This window comes from Brassica napus, chromosome C9 (genome assembly GCF_020379485.1).
Source record: "Brassica napus cultivar Da-Ae chromosome C9, Da-Ae, whole genome shotgun sequence".
Lineage (NCBI taxonomy): Eukaryota > Viridiplantae > Streptophyta > Magnoliopsida > Brassicales > Brassicaceae > Brassica > Brassica napus.
In genome coordinates, this window is record NC_063452.1 from 30,058,058 (window position 1) to 30,077,097 (window position 19,040).

Sequence of the window (19,040 nt, forward strand, 5' to 3'; positions counted from 1 at the left end):
TGCAGAAGCTGGGATTTCATATTACTTCTATCTCTTGGGTAATGTCTTGTATTACATCTGTGACTTATTCTGTTCTGATTAATGGAGTACCATTTGGAGAGATCAAGCCATTAAGAGGTATACGACAAGGTGACACGTTATCTCCATACTTATTTCTTCTTTGTGCAGAGGCTCTTAGTCAGATGATTGATCAGGCTCAAAGAATAAATAAGTTTCAGGGTATGAAACTAGCTAGGCGCTGCCCATCGGGTTTTTTTATCTCTTATTTGCTGATGATTCATTATTTTTTGTCAAGCCACTGAAGATAATGCATCTTGTATGGTTGGTATAGATACCTATGAAAAGGCATTTGGCCAGAAGGTTAATTAGGAGAAATCTTCAATCATTTTTGGTACGAAAGTGGATCATCAAAAGAGAGCAAGAATTCGGGGTATTTTGAATATTCATGTTACTGGTGGAGGAGGGAAGTACCTTGGACTTCCTGAGCAATTTGGAAAGAGTTAAGTTAAGGATTTTGATGGGATTGTTCAGAATATCAATTCTATAACCTCTCATTGGCATAATCAGTTTCTATCTCAGGCTGGTAAGGAGGTGTTAATAAAATCTGTTCTTCAAGCTAAGCCGGTGTATCCAATGAGTTGCTTTCTTCTTCCAAAAACTACGTGTGATGAAATCAATGCAATCTTATCAGAATTTTGGTGGGGTAAAGGAGATGAAAGAAGGAAAATCTTATGGTTTTCTTGGAAGAGGTTATGTCTACCGAAGAAGGAGGGAGGTATGGGTTTCCGAGATTTGTACAGTTTGAATAAAGTGTTGCTTGCAAAAAAAGCATGGCGGATCTGGAAAAATCCAAACTCTCTTATTAGTACATTATACAAAGAAAGATACCATCATTCGTCGACTTTTTTATAGTCTTCAAATCTTAAGTATGCCTCTTATGGCTATAAGTCTATTCAAGTAGGAAAAGACCTACTTCAACAGGGTCTCCGTAAAATGATTGGTGATGGAAGAAATACCAATGTGTGGCTTGATCATTGGTCACCGGTGATCCCTCTTTGTAAATTAATACATGTTTCTTATAATCAAAACAAGAGGGTGGAAGATTTTATTGATAAAGATGTTTCTTATAATCAAAACAAGAGGGTGGAAGAGTTTATTGATAAAGACACTTGTTCTTGGAATGTGTTGAAACTGGAACAATTGCTGAAGCCATTAAACATTGCTCGGACTCTAAAGATAAACCTGTCTAGATTTGCTACTAAATATAAGTTGATTTGGCCATTCACGAAGGATATGAGGTATACATTCAATTCGGGCTATTGGGCAGCTACTCATTTATACCATGATGGCGATGAAATCATTAGACCTGAAGATTCTTTGGATATTAAGCGTAACATTTGGAGACTTAATATTCTTCCAAAGATCAAACATTTCTTATGGAGGGTTGTTTCAGGAGCTCTTCCTACTTATACAAAGTTATGTACAAGTATAATTAACATTTATCCTACTTGTCACAGATGTTGTGTTGTATCCCTGAATTCTGTGGTTCGACCAGAGTCTCACAAATCCTTCCAAACCGGCCACCTAGGAGACACCAGCAACAGATGTTCGGTCCAAGGCACTTATCTCGACAACCAGAAGGATTTTAACTATGAAACCAATTTTACAAGAAGTCCAACTCATCAAGGAGTCATTGAGGCTTGGAATTTCAAGAGAAGCTTCACTGACCAGAAAGTTATGAATTTTACAAGTCAGAGGTTTCTCAGTCCGTCCATCTGCGAGTACCCAACTTTAGAAGGAGATTCAAGCTCAAGGAAGGAGCGTCCTGAGCAAATCCCATTATAGAATTCAAGAGGGATCTCTCAGATTTCCAGAAAGCCCAAGATCAGGAGAAATGGCTACGAAAATTAGGAGTTATGATCAATTTCCCAGAACCGGCCAAACTGACGCCATCTATGGAAAGTCTTCAACCAATTCAGCTTGGTTCGACCCAGAACTATTTATGGGAACCAGGAAATCATCTTAACCAATAAGGAGGTATTCCAGAAGTCCTTAGCTGCACCAGAACCCATAGGATCTGGCGGATCCTTGAAAAATTTCTCAAACCCACCCGGAGCCATTTATGGAAAGATTGGACAATCTTTCGGTTTAATCTCTTCCAAGCCAATCAATTCCGACCAGAAGACATCAAGACTAAACCAAAGCTTTCATAGGACATTATGCACGAGCCAGAGGAGTTCTATGAGTTCATTTCATGCACCAGCCCACATAGGATCATGAGGATCATCATTAACACAAAACTGTCTTATTTGGAGCAAACCGACATTAATGTCCAACAGATCTTTTTCTATCAAGCTATGAACGAGATCAGAACCTTTCAATCCGTCAAGAAGGTTCCCAGGAAGCTTAGTTATCCCCTAAAGCCTTCCAGGTTCAAGAAAGATCAGATTCTTAACTTGGAGCCAAAATCCCGCAAAAGGCTCCAACGGCTAGTTTTCGATTTTTTTCTTAGTTTTGATTTGTTTCCTTTTCTATTTGTTTTAGAACATTAGGACATTTGTCTCTGAGCATTATATAAGCTTCTTGACGTGCATTGTAAAGAGAACCCTCAATCACCAAGTTAATAAAAGTTTTATTCAGTTTTATCAAAGTTGTTCTTTGTATAAAATATTGGTCTTTAGGATTCAAAGATAGATTCTTTGTTGTTCTATTGATTTCGTGAGTCTAATTTATTTGTGCAAATCAAATAAGCTCAGTACACAGATTGAGAGAGTCAATCAATTCGTTCCATCATACCACCAGATTGAGAGATTCAATCAAGCCCTCATCCGCAATTCCACTTCAAGTCCATCGATTGATCAAGCTGAGAGTGTTATACAACCAGCAGCTTGATTCCGCCATTCTATCCCTTTCCCTTTTCTTATTTGTCTTGTTTTGTTCATATCATAAACCGCATCTCATTTCATCCCCCTTTGTTTCAGGTTATCAAGTCATAATCCGGCCATATCGACCAATTGGCCACATCTTTGGTCGATCCGATTTAAGCTTGGTTCCACCATTCAACCAATTCGTGGGTTACCCCCCCCCCCCCCCCCCCCCATTGATTCTGCCATCCCCCTTTGTTTCAGGTTATCAAGTCATAATCCGGCCATATCGACCAATCGGCCACATCTTTGGTCGATCCGATTTAAGCTTGGTTCCACCATTCAACCAATTCGTGGGTTACCCCCCCCCCCCCCCCTACAACATGTTGTCAGGAGGATGAGACAATTAATCATGTCTTGTTTTTGTTCCCTCATTCAACGGCTGTGTGGAGATGCTCGGGTATTCTCCCTTCCCATGTTTTTCGTCAAATTTGGAAGATAATTTAACGACATTATTTGCGTTTTTGGAGTCTTTTTCAGAGTATGAGAGTAACAGATTGTTGGTGTTTTGGATTCTTTGGGTAGTATGGAAGTCAAGAAATGAGTATCTTTTCGACAAGAGGAATGTACATTCTATTGAAGATGTTCGTTGTGCTATTGATGCTAATATGGAATGGCATAGAAATGATATTCATACTACTTTAGTACCAAGAAGACATCCTGTAAAATTGTATAAATGGGATCCTCCACCAAGAGATTTGGTCAAGTGTAATTTTGATTACAGCTCTAGTTCTAGAAACTCTCAAGCTGGTATTGGGTGAATTTTAAGGGATGATAAAGGAATATTCTTGGGAGCGGGATGTGTTCAAGTAAAAAAGATGCAGACATCGCTAGAAGAGGAGGCTTTAGCATTTCTTTTAGCAGCAAATGTGGTTAGGGATTGGAGAAGGGTATGGTTTGAAGGTGATAATCAGGAGTTATGTACGATTATTAACCAAGTGAAGGATCATGTGGATTTGGGGAATCTTTTGTGTGATATTCGTTATTGGATGGAGCTTCTACCGGAAAGTTCGTTGGATTATGTGAATAGGAAAAGGAATCAAGCTGCTGATGCTCTTGCTAAACAAGCTCTGCAACAAAGTAGTTATACTGTGTTTTTCCATATTCCCCATGTTTGGTTGATTAATTTCTTGTATTATCCTTTTACGATTTAGTTTAATAAAGCTTCTGTTGGTTAAAAAAAACCCTAATTATCTACAAAATTTAACGTCTATTTATTAATTTTTGTTTTTTAAATTATTTACTGAATCTATATGTAACTACTCTTTGTTAGGGGGTGTTATTCAATTAGTGATTTAAAATAAATTATTAATGTTTTGTAATCTATCAAATTTTAAAATTTTATAGTTTAAGTTGATGGATTCTAAAATCTATACAGAATGCATTGGATTTGGAGTTCAATCATTTATTCATGAGACTTCATAAGAGACCATTTGAAATCAATCCAAAATACAAAATTTTAAAAAAATCCATATAAGTTGAATAGCACTAGACTTTTTAAAAAACTGGAGCTAAATCATTCATTGAATAACACTAGATTTTAAAATAGAATTTATAATCATTATTCGAAAAAAATGAATTGTGTTTAGATTTAAACTCTATTAAAATACATGAATGAAACTGTATATTACTGTTACCCTTAAAATATTATTTTTATTGTTCAAAATAAATAAATAAATAACTATTAAAATCATTATTTTTAGTGTTTGAATTTGAAACTACCCCAGAAATATTTTTACAACTTCGTTCAAAAGTGACCAACGTAATTCACAATTAATCACACATAATTAGTTTCTATATACACATATAAACATAGCCTTGTAGCTTCGTTCAATTAATCACACATAATTAGTTTCAATAAATATATAAATTATATAAAGTTAAATGAGAGAAATGAACAAACAAATGGGTTGCCATAAAATGTTTACATAAGTATTCACAATTTCACCTATATAACTTCCATTGAAATAAAGATGACTTCTAAGCTCAAACAAAAGAGACATGAAGCGCATGTGGAGTTTGGCGATCATGACGATGATAGACGTTACGTTGGTCATGATGGTTCTAAGACTGATTACCTTTACAATGCTAGCATCCATGTATCTGGATCTGGTCAAAAAAGGCAACCATCCACTTAAAATCTTCAAATTGACGTTGACAATGTGTGAGAACGTCTACTCTTTATTGGGTCTTTGTGTATATTTATGTTTATGGCTTTATATAGGGAAATTGATAATGTTTATATGGTTCCCCCAATGAATGATGGACATTTACTGCTGTACATAAATTTAAGACACTAAACATAAATATACACATAGACCCAACCAACGTTTTAAGTAGATAGTTGCCTTCTTTGACCAATTACAGATTCATGGATGCTACCATTGTAATGGTAAGCAGTTTTAAAACCATCACCACCATAAGTATCGTCATGATCACCAAATTCCACATTCTCTCCATGGCTCTCTCATTTCTTTGGGCTTAGAAGTCATGTGTATTCTAATGGAAGATATAGAGGTGAAATTGTGTACACCGTTTTTGGCAATTCATTTGTTTGTGTATTTCTCACATTTGACTCGCTATTCATATGTTTATAGAAATTGAAGTATGAATGATTATTTGAACGAAGCTATAACATGTGTAATTTAAGTTATTGATCGGGTAATTTCATATACAAACAAACTAAAAATAATCTTTTATAAGTATAACTCTAATGAGAATTAATAAAGGGTTATTACATATGGATCAGTAAATAATTCGTGTAATATTACGTCAATTCCGATTATGTTGTTTTGGTAATATCTATATTGATTCAATAAAGAGAAATTGTGGTCAATATATTCTGTTTTTTTATTGAGTCAATATAAATATTACCAAAACAGGATTTGAGTAATATTACACGAATGATCTGAATCCATATGTAACTACCCTTTATTAATATTTCTTACAATTACTCTTATAAAAGATTATTTTTAGTTTGTTTGTATATGAAATTATCCAAGAAATACTTCAAATTGCATATGTTGTAGCTTCAATCAATTAATCACTCATAACTCAGTTTCTATAAACATGAATTGTAGCTAGTCATATGTGAGAAATATACAAACAAATAGGTTGCCATAAACAGTGTACACCATTTCACCTATATAACTTCCATTGGACCATTGGATTACACATGACATCTAAACCCAAAGAAACGAGAGAGACATGGAGAGCATGTGGATTTTGGTGATCATGACGATGAAACTTATGGTGGTTATGGTTTTAAGACTGCTTAACCGTTACAATGGTAGCATCCATGAATCTGTAATTGGTCAAAGAAGGAGACTATCTAGTTAAAACCTTCAAATTGACGTTCTCTAACTATGTGTACCCGCATTTACTCTTGATTGGGTTTATGTGTATATTTATGCTTATGGCTCTGTATATAATGAAATTTATAAAGTTTGTAATTTTTAAATACAAAATGCTTGGGGTTACGGAGCCGAGGGAATAAAGCAATTGAAGGTGTATCAATGCCTTTCATCATGTAGACTCTTTTCTAGAAAAAAAAAAATAAGATCAAAAGCCTATTGTCAAATTCTTTCAAAATTTTATGCAAAAAGATGATCAGATGAACAAATTATAAGTCACATATAATTGTTTTATTTTACTTTTTTTTGGTTAAAACGCAGGAATTTTGAAGTTATAAATGTTAACTAGAAACGCGAGAATTTTGAAACCATATGACTGGAGTTTAAATAAAACTGGGGAAAATTTGAAACGATAAAATTTATAGAGTTTAAATAAAATGCGGGAAATTTGAAATTATAAAATTTATACAATTTAAGTAAATACAACAAAGTGTCAAGACTTTAAAGTTATATTTGTTTTTAAATTAAACAATTTTTCACATAATCAAAACTACTCTTATTAATTTCATGTTCTTATAATTATTTACTGAATCCATATATGTAACTACTCTTTATTAATTTCTTTTACAGCTACCCTTAAATGATTATTTTTATTTTTGAAAATAAAACTAAGAAAAACATATTTTTATTGTTCAAAAAAAAAAAACTATGAAGATGATTATTTTTATTGTTTGAATATGAAACTACCCAGAAATATCTTTACAACTTCCATAGCCTTGTAGTTTCGTTCAGTTAATCACACATAATTAGTTTCCATAAATATATAAATTCAAATGTGAGAAATGAACAAACAAATGGGTTGCCATAAAGAGTCTACATAGGCATTCACAATTTCACCTATATAACTTCCATTGAAATACGCATGACTTCTAAGCTCAAACAAAAGAGACATGGAGCGGATGTGGAGTTTGGCGATCATGACGATGACAGTTACGTTGGTCATGATGGTTCTAAGACTGCTTACCTTTACAATGCTAGCATCCATGTATCTGGATCTGGTCAAAGAAGGCAACTATCCACCTAAAATCTTCTAATTGACGTTGAATATGTGTGAGAGAACATCTACTCTCTATTGGGTCTTTGTGTATATTCTTGTTGGTTGTTTTTATTAACGTCAAAAGATCGCTCTTGAATGTGCTTCCATTCGCACAAGTTTTCTTTTGTGGGTCCACATCTTTTTGATCAGAAAGGTTCGGTTTTCGTTATGGCCGTCTGTTATTTGTTTCGTAAAGAGCTTGATACGGGCCCCGGTCGTATGCTTCCCTTTGATCTCTTGAAAGATGGGTGGATGATGGTTTGATCTCAAGGCTACTAGCACTTGTTTGCAAGATCGGTGGCTTCACACTCGGATGAGGGAGATTTTTGTGTGTTGTATCGACTCAAAAATCAATAACCTACAGGAGTAACCCTGTTTGTAGTTCTGAGCCTCACGTAATGGAAGGTTTCCCTTCTAGTGATCGAGATCAAAGTTCTTGAGTTGAACAAAGAAGGCAAGAATACTTGGATTCACTTGTGGCCTGGAGGTGATTGATTGACTTGAGGAAAAAAGCTTAATATGGTGAAGGCATTCGAGTCCCGACCACTGGGGAATTAACATTTCGGCATCGCCAGGGACATGAGACCGACACGTGGCAACACATGATTAGTCTGGACCACTTCTATGGGGCCAGGATACCCCTGTATAATTCAAAAAAAAAAATTCTTGGATTCTTAAAAAAAAGATTAAAGCTGAAAAGTTATGTTTTCAATTCAACGTTTTATATTTGCTTTCTAAACCGACATTAAGTAAAACACTAATTCTATCTTTATCTATGAAAACCAAAATAAAAGCCAAATAGATTTACACTTATCTAATCCTAATTTAACTTGGTTTATTACTTAAGGTTGTAAACCGAGTAATGGTAGCAATGGATCGACTCTTATGTCAAGCCGGCCTTCCCCTCTTGCACAAGTCGAACCAAAGCCCCTAGGCTCATCGTAATTTAGTTATTGGCCCAAGTGTAAACACAAGTGGATCTTTAACTTGATCGATAAACTCCATTAATCCCGTCGATAGCCCATTTCGTCCATCTTCCCGTTCCAAGTTTCTTTTGATGCATCTATGATGTTTTTTGCTCTCATTTGGTCGAACAAAATGTCCTTCCATAGTCATTTCCAGCTCTGGATCATCTTCATCACTCTCATTCTTCATTTCCCCACCAAATTGCATAGTTCCATCTCATTTCTGGCTGATCCGAGATCGACTCGTCCATTTACAGCTCCCTTGTTGGTCCACGTCTTGTTGATCAGAAAGGTTTGGTTTTTATTACGGCCGTCTGTTATTTGTTTCGTAAAGATCTGCTTCTGATCATGTGTTACAAAGACTGGTGGACAAACAGAGAGTGGAAATCAATTGATTTGGAAGAAGAAGAAAAAAAAAGCGACAGCATGTTCAGTTTGTATGGAAACATCATTAAGATGCCTGAATGTTTACATATGTTTCATCAAGGACGTTGCATCATTGATCATCCTTTTATGTGTTCTTGCGTTTTAAAATTTTGTTTTTCTACAGAAAAATATAAATGTTTGTTTTGATAATAGAATAGAACCAAAACCTGGAGGACAATGAAGAACTTTCTTGATTTCTATTCACTCAGTTCTTAGTTCTTACAAACGTCCTTTGTACAGATGGCATCATCCTGATGCATCAAGTGAGTCGAGGGGAAGGTAACTCTCTTGTTTACCCGTCGATTCAACATTCCGGCCCAATATGGACTCAAACAAGCAAACCTGTGGAATATCATATCGATCGGTCACTGAGCTAAATTTGTAGATGCTACAATCAAAGGATTATTCAACTCTAGCGTTCAGAAACAGTTTTTCGTAAAACACGTGGTGGGAAACGAACCTTTTTAATGAATAAAAAAAAAAGCTAGGAGGAAAACAGAAACATCAGCCTTGGTGAAATTCACAGAACCAAGTAAATTCAACAAGCAAAGAAAATAAAACAACTTAACTTAGATCTGAAAGGCTGTGACTTTACTACAAGGACACCTCTTGGCAATTTTCTATGTCCGACACAGAATCTGAAGAAGTGGACTTCTTGTTGAGTCTCCGTTTCTCCTTGTGATTTATATTAAAATCTCTATCAGCTTTGGCAACGATCTTCGAGACAGTGAAACCAGAGTCTTCGAAAGTGCGCGCTCGTTGTGGAACCAATGAGTCACGGAGAAAGACATCAATCCCTTCGTGAGTCCACACACCTAATACCGCGTTTCCTTTGAGCCCTATAGCAAACCAACCGAGACCCGAAACAGCAATATCCACTGAACTTGCGTCCCAACTGCTCCCACTCACTCGGAACTCCTTCCTCACCCATTTCCCCATCTCTTCAACCCTCTTCTCCCCAATCGGCGGCTTCATCAAGAATCATAATGCAAAAAAGGTGAAGACTTATATGAAGAGGAGGTCAATATAATGATATGGGGATACCAAAACGACCCCTCAAGTGTTTAACTACTTCAAGTTATGTTTTACAGAAAAGGAAAGTTGTAATCTATATGGTGTTCAATCAAGAAATTCATCATAATATATTTGTATCCTCAAGAACAAAGGTTTTTTACCTGCAATCGAGAACCGAAGTGTTCCTCAAGTGTTTTGTATGCATTCTCCTTCTTCCCCATGTGAAGGGGAACAGAAGAAGACGCCCATACTGTTACATACATAGAATCTACGGAAGACTCATCAATGTCAAGTCTCATTAGCCCACCGATATGAACCGTATAACCTTCCTGCAAATTAACACTCACTCAACAACAAGGAACTATTGTTACACAGGAGAATGTTATTGAGCCAAACCTTGATCCTGTAAGTCCTAGGCTTAAGCTCCTTGCTGATCTGAACAAGTTTCTGCTCCTCTCTCGTGAGCCTAGTCGTGATCTGATGCGGATTCAGCAACCCTGGAGTATCAAAGAGCTTCGCCTCAAAAGGCAAAACACCTTCCACCCTGACGATCCCCAAAGTCGTTCCTGGCACCGGAGCCTCCGTCAAGTGCCAAACTTTCCCGCCAAACACCTTCCCAACGGCGTTGATCAGAGTGCTCTTCCCGGCGTTCTGGGACCCAACAGCCCAGACCTGTCCTCTCTTCCCAGCCATGGCCGCCACGTCTTCCACCATATCCTTGATCCCCCAGTTCTTCACAGGGCTAACGAAATGCAGCTTCGTGATCTTGCTTAACCCTCCCTCGCGAGCTCTTTGTCTCACCCATTGCTCAAACCTCGTCGGAGACAAGGAGCTCGGTAGTAAATCGATCTTAGTCACCACGACGACGACTCTAGGGACGTTACCTGACCTCCCTTCTTTCCACGCTGTGTTGTTCTCATCGATGGTTCTCGACACGAGCTTCGCGACTCTCTTTGGGAATGACCCGTCGAAATCTGAAGCGTCGACGACCATCAGAACGACGGTTCGAGCACCGGAAGCGGAACCTAATCGTCTTCCCACCGTATGATCGAAATCGAAATCCGGAAGTAGATTCTCCACCGTTGGATCTTTAACTCTCCCGTAGTGTCTGAGTGAATGACACCTCGCGCAGACCAAGGGTCTTCCTGTTTCATCGTCTTTAGGGCTTATGTCGGAACTGTTTGGTTCAACGAGAAGCCCATGTTTGATTGAATTGGTGATCTCGGGCTCCTGTGAGATTGGTACGAGGTTACGAAGAACCGAACCGCTGTTCTGTTTCTCGATCGATGGTCGGATGAAGAAACCTGGATGTTTGGGATTCGAGTTCTGCATATGAACTCCGCAGCCTGGGCAAACGGAGACGGTGGCTGAAGTGGCATCGCTGTAGTTCCCATCTCGGGTAAGCGGCGGAACATTAGTTGAAGAGTAACGCGGAAGGAGAAGGAGGAATGGTGATTTCGATCTATTGGAAGTGTTTGTTTCAGTCCATGTGGAAGATTTCAAGGAGGAGAGAGAAAGAGCGAATAAAGGTTTAAGCTTCGATGAAGAAAGCTCTCTTGCTGCTTTCGCAAGCATTTCTCTCCGGCGTGATCGTGGACGGAGATATTATTGGGATTTAGGGTTTTTGAGGAGACAAGGAAGACGAGTGTGTTTTGTTTGGGGTAATTGCAAAAGAGTATCTGTGATATTTTTTATTTCACAAATAAGTACATCAATAATAATGCTTTCGTAAACTAGGGTCCCCGTATAAACTATATAAAAGTTTTATGTTATTCAATTCTAGGCTGTATCAGGTTTTACTTTAGCCTCTGTTTTTCTAATTGAAATTGAAATTTTACAGAACCCGAAACACGGGGATAATTAAGGATTTGACTTACAAAGTGACTCGAACAAAATAATAACGGTTCCTAAAATGTTCTCCTAGTAGGTTACCAAAATCCTAGAGAATTAAAAACTGTTCTCAACCATTAGCTAGAACCACAAGAAGGTAAGATTCACTTCATATACTCAGATGTCGGGCTTCTCATGTCACTTTTGGCGTAGCTAACTTCCGATGAACTTATTGGGCTTGTAATCTTCATAACAATTATGAGCATGGCGAACGAGTAGCTAAAGGTCTAGGACAGCACACCTGAGTAAAATGTCAAGACTTTCCTGTACAAAGTTCCTCAAACGCCGAGATATGCAAGAAACCGGGTTTAAATTTGTCTCCAAACTCTTCCTAGAAATGTCTTTGAACCTGCACAGAGAGCTAACCGCACTACCAAGATGAACAAGCGAAACACCAATGGCACTGGGATGTGCAAAACAACCGAATGTTGACACGAAGCGACACAGAACAAATGCCCAAACCGCCAATACATTTGCTGCCTATCGAGAACCGAGAAGCAGTTGACTGAGACTTGTAAAGCTACTTTTTGGGGTCAATGGAAAGAGGCACACAAATTAAACCAGGAGACACCACTAGAATGAAGGCCGCCGCCAACTTCCTGAAGGACTACAGAGAGACAGAGCAAAGGAGATCCACCGTGATGAGAGACGACGAACAGCCATTGTGAAGCCATAAATGACTACCATTCAAGCTGTTCTTCCCTCACGCGTCTGATAGAGTTGAGCACCATCCCTCTTGCATACCTTGACCCATAACATACCTCCGAGGTAGACTAACCTTCCGGAGCTGGGTCAGCAACATCAGATAGATATTAGTACTCCTCAACGCCGAGGAGAACACAAAAATCAACCGCTGAGAACCGTACAATTTCACCACCATAAAAAGCGACAAATCACTACTGGGGAATATCGAACCTTCGCTCCTTCGCAAAGAGAGATGATAACCAAGAGAAAAATCTGATAAATTAAATTTATGATATGTTCCTTACGATCCTAAACGCCGACTCCAACCACCGGAAACCACTACCACAACCTCGCCTGGTGACTATAAGAAACCGAATCGCCGCCATCTTTAGCTCTTCTCGAGCAGAGCTCTTACTGGAGACAAAGCTCAACCCCAGAAACGCAAACATATCGGCTGGGAAGAAACAAGTGGAGGAGGGAAAGAGAAAGGGAAGCCTCGGGTGCGGATGCTCGCGCTCACACGCTAGCCGGACGCCAAAACAGAGAGACCACGCGTAGATGACGAGAGCTTTGGGAGAGTGAGACTAGACGAAGAGATGGCAACAGCCTCTGTTGTTTATGTTTTAAGTTTGGCTCCAGAGAATTTTTTTAATTCTATTGGCTTTTATCCACAGAGAAATTCTTGTTCGTGCTGTTTTAGTATTTCAAAATTGTATTTCGCATATGTATCATTCAATATTAAATGAAATCTTTGGTGTGAAAAAAGAGTTCCACCGTCAGACACCAATGTCTACTTTTCCATCATTGATATAAAAAAGCATGTAGGTGATATTTTATGATAATTAGAATTGAAATTAAATATTTTTAGAAATAAATTTTAAAAAGATGCCAAAACTATTTTTGTTAGATTTTCTTTAAAAAATTATTCATTTGTATTTAAAAAACAAAATAAAATATTAGAAGATATTATGATTAAATTATGTAAAATTTGATAAGTGTTTTAAGAAATGATTCAAATGAAAAATCACACATAATCATTTCTTCATTCTTCAATTACAGCCATAGGATTTTCCTTAGCTCATTCTTCAATTCGACTAGGTATAACTCGTGCAACTGAACATGTTAAGAAATTTTATAACTGGTATATAAATGTTATAATCTATATATAATATGTAGCTACTATAATTAACTTGACTAGTAAATCATGTTTTACATATGAAATAAACAAACAAATATCCTAATTTGTATATGATGACAAAATTTCATATATTTTATTTGAAATTTATCAACTATATTAGTCATATTATTATAATAAACAAACATCGAACATATTTTTGCAAAGCTATGAAGTGAAAATATTGGTACAATCTCTAAACCTAGACATATAAGCAATTGATATCATTTTTATTATATATTAAACGAGTATTACTGCTATAACTGGTACAACTTTGACATTTCATATATTTGAAAAAACCAATTTGGTATTCCATATGAGAAAAAAAACAATCAAATATCTCAATTTGTATGTACTCATAAGTTTCTCTTAATTTATTTGAAGTTTTGGAATTTTTTTTTGAAAATTATTACAGAACTCCACAAGCTTACATGATCTACCTTATACTTTTAAAGTTTGTTAACTTGTTTGTCTACTTAATTTTTGGAAAACATACATGAAATGTATTTTTACGAAATTGATGATTTCATTGTTACCGGACAAAGACATGTAAACATAAATAAGTGGTACAACTGATGTAATTGTATTTATTATGTGGTACAACTGATATATTACGATTTCACTGCTAAAGTACAACTATGCACAAACTGGTACAACTCAAAAACTAGTAAAACTATGTACAACCGGTATAACTAGAAAATTGGTACAACTACTTGTTATTTTATTATAAATGACTATAATACCCTTGATGAAAATGCATTCTCAACCATGAGATCATCTCACCTCCGTTAATCTGAACCTCACAACCTTTCTTCTCCCATTCTTTCTTTTGACTGGGACCCACTTCCTCTTTTTCTCATCCCTAGATCATTTTTCTCTTTTTTGATCATGGCCACACGATTTCTCTTATTTGTATGTGTATAACTAATATAACTTGTACAACTAAACATGAGACCTGAACGAACAAGAGAAAAATGATACCAAAATGAACATAAGTTTTATCACCAAAAGCAACATATGTTTTCAAAGCAACCCAAAAGCTATCGCTTACCTGAAAAGAGACCTGAACGAATGAGCAGGCTTATCCGACCTGTAAGTTATATTTTTCAGTATACTCTTCTAAATCCTCTTCTACTGTAACATTTTCGGCTTTACTACTGCTTTCTTCGGCTTCGGTATTAAAGATGATTTTTTTTTGAAAATAGTACAACTAGTACTACTTGTACAACTAGTAAAACAAATAATTATTCAAATAAATATTATATAAAACAAACTTTTAACATATTTTGACAAATCCATACAGTGGAAGATTAGACCAACTTTTTCATTTATTCTACATCATCCTCTTCTATAACACCATTCGCACGCTGAAAATAAAACCTAATATAACCATATTAATTGTAAAGTTATACACGTTATAGTTGTTCCAATTATACTAGTTATACTAGGTATATTTGTTGTAGTTGTACTAGTTATACACGTTTTAGTTGTACTATTTATACTAGTTTTAGTTGTACTAGGTGTACTAGTAATACTTTGTGTTCTTCTTTTTTGGAAATTTTGTACATTGAAGATGAGATTTGATTTTATATAAGCGGAAATGGATCTAGATTGATGTGGAATTGATCGATTTGGGATAAGAACGAAATTTTGTAAGGTTTGGAGAATTTTTTCGATTTGATTTGGATTTTGAGACGGAAATATTTTGATAAAATTGAAAAAAAATATATGGGGTTTTAAGGTTGTGAATCAGAATTGATATGGAGTAGATGAAAATGGAGTAACAAAAAATGATTAGATGAATGTTACTTGATTTTCAGTTTGGTTTTTGTGAAATATTTACATTTGTGTTTCAAAAAAAATCATGTTTCAAAAAAAGTTACGAAAGATGGCGATGAACGTGAGAGTGATGATTGAGATAGAGAAATCTGGAGATTTAGGGATCGTGTTTAAGTAGGATCGGATTAGTGGGTTAGAGCATCTCCAACCCCACTCCATAATTTATTGCAAAATGGAGTGGGGTTGGAAATGCTCTTAGGATAGTAAATAGGTGGGTTAGTAAATAAGTAGAGCTTCTTAGGTTTCATGGTCTTTTCCCTCTATTTTTGATTTAATTTTAATTCATTTATTAAATTAAAAAAGAAGAGGTCCATTATAGAATTATTTGACCCCATCTATTCCATTCCAGAATTTGTTCCCTCTCACTCTATGTTTCTCTCTTCTGCTCTGTGTAACTTTTCTCTTTTCTCTACAAGTTAAAAACCAAACCGAAATTAAAACTCCCTACGACAGAAAAGATCCGAACGCAAAAGACAACAGAAGCATCATCAAGCTTCCAAGCATTACACAGGGGAAAACAAAAGACTTTACGAGTTTCAGACAAACATCTTTACATGCCTGTAAAGAGCAGATATATATGTATAATAAACTTGTAAGCTTCTATTGTTGTTGTCGAGGGACAGCACGGGAACGAACAGGTTTCTTTGAGGGACTCACCCTGTGAATAAAAAACACGTCAACGATGGGAATCATAACCAAATAACAAGAAAGTGTTTGAGAAAACTGGTTTGTTCTTGGGGACCTTATCGGTAAAGAACCAAGAAGCACGCCACTGCAATTGAGAGCAGTTATTGCACTTTCAACCTGCCAAAGAGAGAAAAGAAGGATACTTTGAAACTTAATCTAAGGATACAATCGTAAAGATCAATAGTGCTTTACCATGACAAACTCAACGAAACCGATTCTAGTTGGATGATGATAATCACCCAGAAGCCTCAGACGTAACACCTCTCCACACACAGCCTCAAAGAAGAGTTTTATGTCCGTTTGAGTGACCTGTCCAACTCATCAAAAGTTCAGCTTCTTTATGTTTCATTATAGCGCCGTGAAGGAAACAAAATCACCTTCTTGTCGATGTTAGTGCAGTAGATAGTTCTCGTACACTTCTCACGCTCATCTTCAGTCTAATAACCAAAAACAGGACAAGTGCTGAGTCATAAAAAGCACATAACTTTGCACTCAGAATGTGATGAAACACAATACCAAAAAAAGTGTCTCACCCTTGGCAAGAATGTCGGGTTAACAGGTGCAATAGCAGTTTTGGACGGCATAACCTTCACATGATAGAATCCCAGTATCGTCCCAGACAGATTCAGCGCAGCTCTGGCACCCACTACAATTCCCCAAATCGTCAAACCCATTAAACCAACATTTACACACACTTTGAAAAAAAAAATGAGGCTAAATGATACCTTCATCAGTGAACTCGATGAAAGCAAACCTAAGTACTGAGTTTGGGTCACCACAAATGCGACAGTCAACAACCTAAACAACCAAAAAAAAAAGAAAAAAGTTAAGACAAAGAACACACCGCAAACAAAGATGAATTTGTGGAAGAGACTTAGAGACATGTCCAAAGCCGATGAACAAACCAGCAAGCTGCTCTTCAGTAACCTAAACCGAAAAAATAAAATTAAGATAGTATAATAAGTGAGAATATAGTAAGCCTGTGGAAGAACCATTGAAGAAAGGGTGGAAGCCTTTAGAAACCTGTTGGTCAATATCAGACACATAGACAGTTCTTCGAATGACGTCTTCACGCTGAGCGATACTTGTCCGAGGATTAATCCTCAGTTTCCCTTGTGGTGGTCCGAACGACTTCTTCTTTTTCAAATAACAGAAACAAAAACGACACTCAAAATCAAATAATTTCACAAAAGAAGCAGAGTCGCTAAAAGAAAAGGTGAGACCAAATCTAAGCAAAAGCCTCAAAGGTACAAGTTTTAGCTTAACAAACAACCAAGCACGAAGAGACAAGATACAAGAGACGTGTCATATTACCCATCGAAAGCCGCCGTCTTCGTTGACGGGGAAATATCCGGCTGCACCAAGGAAAGAGTCAGCGACGGTGAAGAAACCACCGTTACGTCCTTGCTTAGTCAGTGAGGGAGGAACAAACTCTTTAGCCATGGGGTTAAGCTTAGTTAAAAGCTCATTGAGCTCTCTCATCTCACGCTTGAATCTCTCTCCACCGTCGGATCCCTCCACGTGGGATCTGATCTCACCGTGGACTCCATTTTCACCTTGATCTTCGTTGGAAGAGGCTCATGATCCTTGACTGGTGACGGAAGACGGCGGCGACGGGGAGATTGCACCAACCTATGTATCAGTTCCGACGTTCTCAACGACCGCCATGATCAGATAATCGGAAATTAAAGAAACCCAGAAAGAAAGATCGAATTTTTCAGGGAACCCGCGATCAAGTAACACGAAATGAGAAGGGAACAGTAGCAAAAAGGGCTTCTACTTCTATAAGAAGGAGACACCAAGAGAGAGAAGAAAGGAAGAGGACAAGAGAGTAAAAACAAGGAAACCAGCCAGTGTATTAGAACATGTCAAAAACTACATCAAGTTTACGTTAATACATGTCACGTATACGAAGTTAATGATTATGTGGTGACAACATTATAAACGGATTTAATTCATTTTAATATAAATTAATGGAGTCAGTCCATAATTAATAAAAAAACTCAACTTAAACCAAATACCCGATCCAACCTAACCCTCTTAACCTTACCTACACACAGAAACTACCTAACCCGAAAAAAATAGACAACGACATTGTAAAGAAAAATCGATTTGGGGGTTTCTAACACACAGAGAGAACGAGACAGAGAGACCGAGTGAAAGAGATTGAGAGAGATTACAAACCCAACAACCTAATTTCGTTTCTTTTCTAAACCCAACAACCTAATTTCGTTTCTTTTCTTTAAAAAAGATGTGGAGAGTGGGAAAAATGTAAAATCGGGTTTTAAGAAGTATCATTGGAGTAATTAGTGTGCGATAGTATGGTTTCTGGAGATTCAATTGCAGGAAGAGAGTGAAGCATTGTTGGATCCTCCACCCAATTCCATCTCTCTTTTTGTTTCCTCTCTTTCGCTCTGTTTCTTTTTTACTTCTCTGTTATGAACCCTATTTTTTTATTTAATGAATGAAGGTCACTTAAGTCGACCACAGGTCGGGTTCACGAGCTAGGTCAGTGGGTTTTGTTGATTGGGTTTAAGTTTCATATATTATGGATTGACCCCATTAATTTAGATTAAAATCAATTAAATTCGTTTATGATGTTGCCATCATATAATTATTTACTTCTTATATGTGGCATGTATTAACATAAATTTGGTGTAGTTGTTGACACATTCGAATACATTGGATGGTTTCCACCATATTAGAGTAAACATCGTGTACCTCAGAAACGGTTTTTCTAAAAACAAAAATCAGAGAATTATTAATCGTAATTAGTTTTTAATTCCTATAGAGTCAGATCCTCGCGGATGTCTTTTTTTTTTTTGAAAAAATGAATAGTTTATATGTATTTTAATCTTATAGATATATAAAATTTACAATATTATATATTTGTTTTACATTACATGTCTACAAATAATGTTTTTATTGTTTACTAGATCCTTTCTCCGCACTACGCGCAGATAATATATTTAAATTTGTTACATTTAT

General features: G+C 36.6%; 1 protein-coding gene and 1 pseudogene across 2 annotated transcripts; both read right to left on the reverse strand.

Moving 5' to 3' along the window:
* Window positions 1–8,747: 8,747 nt before the first annotated feature.
* On the reverse strand, window positions 8,748–11,459 carry BNAC09G24360D (GTP-binding protein BRASSINAZOLE INSENSITIVE PALE GREEN 2, chloroplastic). 2 transcript variants are annotated; one of them, XM_013893782.3, is made up of 4 exons: window positions 10,175–11,459; window positions 9,940–10,107; window positions 9,333–9,733; window positions 8,748–9,106 (listed from the first exon to the last, which is right to left on the reverse strand). In XM_013893782.3, exons 1-3 carry the CDS (start codon window positions 11,351–11,353, stop codon window positions 9,359–9,361), a joined length of 1,722 nt encoding a protein of 573 aa, XP_013749236.1. In that variant the 5' UTR covers window positions 11,354–11,459; the 3' UTR covers window positions 8,748–9,106; window positions 9,333–9,358. The 2 variants fall into 2 exon arrangements, with proteins under 2 accessions (XP_013749236.1, XP_048624563.1); XM_048768606.1 differs by having other exon boundaries at window positions 8,748–9,733.
* A 4,294-nt stretch (window positions 11,460–15,753) lies between these two features.
* Window positions 15,754–17,735, reverse strand: LOC106378030 (annotated as a pseudogene).
* Window positions 17,736–19,040: the final 1,305 nt, after the last annotated feature.

What these genes read in the sequence shown, in the direction of transcription:
- BNAC09G24360D (XM_013893782.3), bottom strand. Translation starts at nt 11,353, where the DNA reads ATGCTTGCGAAAGCAGCAAGAGAGCTTTCTTCATCGAAGCTTAAACCT. An exon ending in CTAGGACTTACAGGATCAAG is followed by an intron (nt 10,108 to 10,174) that starts GTTTGGCTCAAT and finishes GTTAATTTGCAG; the next exon opens with GAAGGTTATACGGTTCATAT. An exon ending in ACTTCGGTTCTCGATTGCAG is followed by an intron (nt 9,734 to 9,939) that starts GTAAAAAACCTT and finishes TTCTTGATGAAG; the next exon opens with CCGCCGATTGGGGAGAAGAG.